The following is a 6,714-nucleotide window of genomic DNA, read 5'->3' on the forward strand; positions in this document are numbered from 1 at the left end:
GAAAATTACAGGCCTCTCTCATCTTTTTAAGTGGGAGAACTTGCACAATTGGTGGCTGACTAAATACTTTTTTGCGCCACTGTACATATATATTGAATCTATCTCTGTCTCAGCAATCTAACATGAAAGTTAACAACACACACACACGCACACACACACGCACGCACGCACGCACGCACGCACGCACGCACGCACGCACGCACGCACACACACACACACACACACACACACACACACACACAGGAAACATTGTAACACAAAGCACAGGCAACAGAGAACACAGCCACTATAGTCAATAATGGACATGTCTTTGGTCATTCAGTTCTTCATCATTATTTCAAATGTCCATATTTGACATCACTAATGATCCTCGTCTATATGACAAACCATCACCCTCTGTGGAGAGGACATAATAATTAAGTTAAGGAGTTTCAGTGAAAGCTCTCTGGCCACAGTCTAACAGCGTACTGTTGTAACACACCTCATGTGTAGACAAACTGATGTCATTGTGGCAGGGTGCTTAAAGTGCAAGCTAGTGTTTTGCTGAGTTGGGTAGAGGGGGGCAGGAGAAATGTCTTTTCCCAGCGTGCCAGGGGGGGGGGGGTGGAGCCTCAGCGCCTGAAGGTGTGGATGTGGTTGTGGAGGCTGACTGACGGGCTGAAGGTGTGGATGTCGTTGTGGAGGCTGACTGCCGGGCTGGAGGGAGCGCTGTACGGACCACAGCTGGTGGTGCAGCTGCAGCGCTGGATCCACATCACGTTCCTGTAGAAGCCCTCTACATCGGGGCAGTGGAAGCGCAGCCGCACGGTGCGGGACAGGGAGGGGCTGCAGCAGCGGCCATCGCTGCATGTCCCACAGCTGCGGAGCCGATACCGGTGTATCGTGAAGCATCCAGCAAAGGAGAATCTGACCGGCTCCTGGGGGCGGATAGTCCTTTGACACTTCTTCCCCTTCTGGATGAAAGAAACAGAGCAACCTTTACGCTCGCTCTTCTGATGTCATTATTATGTCAAGGTGTTGGAAGCGAAACAAAGACTGAAGGCAAAAGAGAACGCTACAGATACATATTGCAAATGTAATCTCTCTGTGTTGTTGGATGCAAGAATCCCAAAAATATGTCTCCAAATTCAATGCTATTGCATACTGCTGTTAAAAATGAATGACTATAGTTAAATGCGATAATAAGCAAGGACTCACCTAAACAAAATATCATTTTGACTAACAGAAGGTGATCTGTAGGTAGTCTGTGCAAGCAGCTAATGACAACTATTACTTTTGTTGTTGTTAGACAGCAAACTCGAGTGGCCGTTATGAGCAAAGAAGGAAGTCAGGGGTAGCTTTATAAACAGTGTTGGGAAGAGAATGGGATGGATGGATAGTTCAATCAAACACTTAGCTCAACATCCTTCCTGGGTTTTTCTTTAGCATACCTTGTTAGCCACAGGAAGCTGAGGCTCACATTGCCGGACCTGACACAGTCTGCTCTCCCTCACCAGCTGACAGTCCCGGTTGTCATTGGTCACTCGGCTCGAGATGCCCATCCCACATGTGGTGGAGCACTCGGTCCACTCTGTGGTTTGTGGGAAACAGCTGGATTGGGGTAACACCTCAGACATGGGAAAAGACACCATCTCTGTTGGAAAGCCAAATAGCAAAGGCAATGAGGTACAATCAAACAATAAACAAAACTGTCATCCGTTTGTTCGTTATTCCCGGATTATATGATCCTTATGTGGTGCTATCTTTTGCCCAAAAAGCTGAGGTTTGTGTCAGAAGTCTTAAGCTTAATATCTCTCTGAAATCAGTTGGATTCAAAACCAGTTTTTCTTGGAATTCTAGAAAATGGTGTGTTCAGGCAGTCTGCCTCCACATGAAACATCTCCTTCAGACCAGGTCAGTGTTAGATGTGGGCATCAGGAGAAGCATTGCTGTGATGTTTACCTCTAAACGTTGCCCTCCCAGTGGCAGCTCGGTGCCAAGGCTGGAGCGGGGCCTGCAGCAGGGCACTTATGTGGTTGGGGGGCCGCTGTCTGTCTGGCAGGCAGGTGTGTGTCGGCTCATCTGGCTCCTCATCGATGTGGTTGTTGTCGTCACACACCCACTCCTCACAGCAGCCCCTCTCCGGGCTGACCAGCCGGGGTCGCGTACAGCGCCAGGTAGACAGCGGCACCTGGGGGGGGCAGAGGGGCATGCAGCCCACCACCCGGTCCATGCAGGTGCACTGGTGCTCGCAGCTGGGCTGGAAGTCCTCTCCATGCTGGTATACCCGGCCCCCAAACTCACAGGGCAAACCCTGGGCCTCCGCTGTCAACACACACAAGCAAAAACAGGAACAGGAAACACAGTTGAGAGGAGAACCCTTTGACTTTATAGAACGAAAAAGCAACATGTTTTTTCTGGTTTTGTCAGTGATTTTCTGTGGGATAATCGTCTCTGCTGTCTCTCATCTTCAGGTGAAACATTTCAATGTTTAGAATTGTTATAAATGTCAATACAAATGTTACTATTTCCTGTTTCAATTTGGTTCTAAATGTACTTCTCCTGTAGCACCCAACCTCAGAAACCTCTGCTGAGTGCGTAGGACCTCACACAAGTTCAAGGGACAGGAGTTATGGATGAGGGCGTGGCCTAAGTATAGGTGGCGGGGCTGAGAATGTATATTTACTCACAATAACATCTTCATCGGTACACAGTTAACAGCAATTTTTGGACTATAGCTTAACAATGTGCCCCCACTCACCTCGACACAGCCCCCTCTCCGGGTCTCCTCCGGCCCCCAGGTGGCAGCGCAGCCCCTTGATGTGATCGCAGGGTTGGGTGGCACTGCAGTCCTCATTGAACTGCTGAGCGCAGACCTTACAGCAGCCACAGCGGTCACTCACCCAACTGATGCCCGCCGGGCAGGGCTGGGGCGAAGGGGGGCAGGAGCACTGAGCGGGACACCCACTGTCTGCCTGTGGAGCAGGTCAGAGGTCAGCATGTGAGACAAGGTGAGGGTGTGCTTCAACAAATATAATAGGACAATTCATCCAATATAGATGATGGTGCCATGTGAAAATGTATTAGAGTTCTGACAATAGAGTCAGAATTTAGCAAATAAAGCAGGAACTTAGAATTCATTTAAAAAGTATATTTGTCAAAACATATGACTGAACCCAAATAAATGTCTTACATCAATTAATATTCTTACATCAATTAATATTAAATATAATGACTAAATTAAATTAAATTTCACACAGAGAAATGATTAAAGAGAATAGAGAAATCAAAGCCACATGGCAGATGCTCACCATCACTGCAGCGCTGCCCAGCACAAACAGGCTGGAGAGGATCTGCTGCAGGGTCACAGCGCTGAGCATCCTGAATACAGGGACAAAAAGGTAGAACCTTCCAAAGGTATAAAGAACTGTAGAAGTTAGAAGATGTTCAGGTCGACCGTCCAAAGTCCAGAGAGAAGGACGTTTGCTTTGTGAGCTCCAGGATGAAATGTATCCACAGTGTGTAGTCTGTGCACCAGAGGTACACCCGTCTGCTCGACAGTGTGCTGCTGTTTGGCACAGGTCAGCTCAGCTCTACTCACAGAGCGCGTTCTCTAACTACTTATAGACACACATGCCCCCGCCCCCGCTGTGATATCACTGACTCTCCCCTTCAAGAAAGCTGGAGTGTCCAGAGGGAGGTGCTGCTGTTTGTTGGTATGAAGTCCTGACAGAGTATCCTCAGATCACGTTGTTATTGTGGACTGGCAAAATGTACGTCAGGCTTTGAGAACCTAGGACAGTAGTAATGGAAAGCAGCTTTCAGGTGGGGAATCCCACTCCGTGATGTTGGAGTGTTTACCAGAGGAAGTGGTGATGTTCCTGTGAACAAGTCTTCCACTCTGTCCTCCCTGCTGCTGTGGGACACCGTGCTCAGGACATCCTGTGTTCCCTCCATCTCTTTCCGAATGGGCCGCATTCCAGGAAATACAGGCCTGTCCTCAGGTTCCCATGATTGGTAGGAAAAACGGCATTCCCATTGTCATCCTAGGAGCCCGTAAAAAGTGTTTTGTTGGAGAGCAGGAAGGTCTGCACATTAAGCGTTGGCTTGTGCTGTTGTGAAACATGGGAAATGTAATTTGGCACATTTGATAAGGCTGCTGAAGGTCTCCCTGAAAAACATGGCGCATCCTTCACAGTCTGTTGACAATACAACAGATCTGTCGAAACAAAAGTAACTTATACATGTATATATCATAGTTACAAAATATCATGAATATGATGCAGGGATTACTCATAGCATAATTACAGAAGAAGTAAGGACCTTTGATCAGGAAACACTGTAGTACAACATGGTTCCAAGTTGTCAAAGGAATATGAATGCTCAAACTCCCAACAGTTCAATTATATAGAAATATATAAGATGTACAGCTGTGTGCTACAGGTATATGCAATAGCTGAAGAGCTGCATCAATGCTCTGGGCTGTAGCAGTGCCCCTGCCCCCCCCCTGCAGTGATTTCACTGACACGCCCTTCGAGGACTCGGCCACCTCAGTGTAGCCAGCTGAGTGCAGGAAATAGAACAGAAGCTGCTGTGAAGTTTCTCTTTCAAACTGCAGACACTGCTTTTGAAACCCATCGCTGAACACAACATATTCACACTTTTGAGATTCATTTGGAAAACTTCTAATGGCTGCTTACCGGCATTTATCTGGCCATCTGATTCAGGTCCATTACTCACTGACCCTTTAGCTCTGTATTTGGTGTACATTTATCCTTATTAGCAATTTACTTCCCTTTGGAAATAAATGGCTAATAAGGATAATTGTTCCCCTACGTTCACTAACAAGTCTGTTTGCTGTCTTGTATAAAATAGCTGCTGAAATACTCCAGAGAGCTAGGGAGGGAACCTAGTTGTAAAATAGTTATATGTGTTCATCACACTTTATGATTTGATTTGTAGAATATTGATTATAGTATGTTTTAGGTGCTATAAAGTGTTGGAGTAATGCAGTTCCATATAGAGAAACCATATATAATCACGGTGGATGAATGGGTCGGACAGCAGACTGGGGGGAGCACCTACCTTGTTGGGCAGCAATCTGGATTCTTAGGATTCCTGGCCCACAAAGGCAGGATGTGTGCACTGGCCCCGCTGCGTCGGAGACTGATGGAGAAGCGGGAGGGGGGGTGGAGAAGGGGTGGTAGGGGTGGTGGGGGTGCAAGTTTGGCAGCCTCCAGCCTGGCCGTGTCCCAACCATTGTTTGTCTGCCAGGCAAATATTTCCAAAACACACGGAGGTCAGCAGTCAGCGGCAATTCATCAGGCTGAGCCCCCCGTCTGTTTTCTCAGTCCGACATCTGAAACCATCAACAGCCTGAACATTCACTGCTTCTATCTAACAAGTTGTTTCTATGCGGGAATCACAGCCATAGAAGCCCGGCTTCGCATCTTAGAAAGTAACTCAGCTACAGTAAAACCCATCTTAGTCGGTGCGGACCGGCAAAAGGTAGACAACTCCCGAGCAGCAGGGAGACTGGGTGACTGTTTAGAAGGGGCATAACGCGAAACCCGCAGGTCCCCACCAACCCGTTCACGTATCTAACAGAGCCCCTTCTAAACAGTCACCCAGTCTCCCTGCTGCTCGGGAGTTGTCTACNAACGAGGCTTTCAAAGGAGGTATAATTTAATTTTTGTTTAGTATTGATAAGTAAACTTGAGTCAAAGATTGCTGCAACTCCACCTCCTCGGCCCGTGCCTCGGGCAATATGAGTATTGATATGGCTGGGTGGAGTGGCCTTATGCTGACATATTCTTCATGTCTCAACCAAGTTTCAGTGAGACAGCATATATCAATATTATAATCTGATATTAAATCATTTACCAATATTGCTTTAGATGCTAGAGATCTTATGTTTAAGAGACCACATTTAATCTTCCTGTTTTGTTGCACTGTAGTAGTTGTTACATTTACTTTTATTAGGTTATTATGTATGACACCTCTATTAGGTTTTACCTTAAATTGTCCTTGGGCAGACACACACACCGTTAATATTGGGTATTTTATTGGGTTCGGGATTCTTATGGATGACTGCCTAGGAGAGAGCGCAGAGAAGCGTGTAAGACTGCGACTCCGCCTCCTGGTCTCAACTCTAGTTTGTCATGGATTAAGTCCACAAAGCCGAAATGTTTGCCGAAATGAGATTTGCACCTTCCAAAGTAGGATGAATGCCGTCTCTCTTAATCAGACCAGGTTTTCCCCAGAAGGGTGTCCAATTATTTACGAAGCCCACATTGTTTGCTGGGCATCACCAAGACAACCAGCGCTGAAATGATGACATGCGGCTATACATGTCATCATTGCAGATTGGGGAGGGGACCAGAGAAGATTACGATGTCCGACATTGTTTTAGCATATCTACACACCGACTCCACATTAAGTTTGGTGCATTCCGATTGAACATCATTACCACCGACGTGAATAACAATCCTACTGTATTTGCGTTTATTTTTAGCCAGCAGTTTAAGATGCGCCTCAACGTCGCCCGCTCTGGCCCCCGGAAGCATCTGTCCTGTCAGAGTGAAAGAAAACCAAAAGGGGGCGCTGACAGAAAGTCGAGCTGAAGGCTGAACAGCAAGGCATTATAAACTCTGTTGTTAAAAAATCTAATCTTGAAGACAAACAAGAAAGGAAAAGAATAAAGCTGCATCATGCATTAACATGTCAACAAACTCT

At 46.8% G+C, this 6,714-nt stretch overlaps 1 protein-coding gene across 1 annotated transcript; it reads right to left on the minus strand.

Moving 5' to 3' along the window:
- Nucleotides 1–3,568, minus strand: ccn1l2 (cellular communication network factor 1, like 2). Its single transcript, XM_010769295.1, has 5 exons — nt 3,291–3,568; nt 2,741–2,954; nt 1,942–2,304; nt 1,431–1,633; nt 1–953 (listed from the first exon to the last, which is right to left on the minus strand). The coding sequence occupies exons 1-5, from the start codon at nt 3,357–3,359 to the stop codon at nt 612–614; spliced, it is 1,191 nt and encodes a 396-aa protein (XP_010767597.1). The 5' UTR covers nt 3,360–3,568; the 3' UTR covers nt 1–611.
- Between the last annotated feature and the right edge of the window lie 3,146 nt (nt 3,569–6,714).

The sequence above is a fragment of the Notothenia coriiceps genome, unplaced genomic scaffold (assembly GCF_000735185.1).
Source record: "Notothenia coriiceps isolate Sejong01 unplaced genomic scaffold, NC01 NC01_scaffold00006914, whole genome shotgun sequence".
In the NCBI taxonomy this organism is placed as follows: domain Eukaryota; kingdom Metazoa; phylum Chordata; class Actinopteri; order Perciformes; family Nototheniidae; genus Notothenia; species Notothenia coriiceps.

What these genes read in the sequence shown, in the direction of transcription:
- ccn1l2 (XM_010769295.1), bottom strand. Translation starts at nt 3,359, where the DNA reads ATGCTCAGCGCTGTGACCCTGCAGCAGATCCTCTCCAGCCTGTTTGTG. An exon ending in GGAGAGGGGGCTGTGTCGAG is followed by an intron (nt 2,305 to 2,740) that starts GTGAGTGGGGGC and finishes GTGTGTTGACAG; the next exon opens with CGGAGGCCCAGGGTTTGCCC. An exon ending in AGCTTCCTGTGGCTAACAAG is followed by an intron (nt 954 to 1,430) that starts GTATGCTAAAGA and finishes TCTTTCATCCAG; the next exon opens with AAGGGGAAGAAGTGTCAAAG.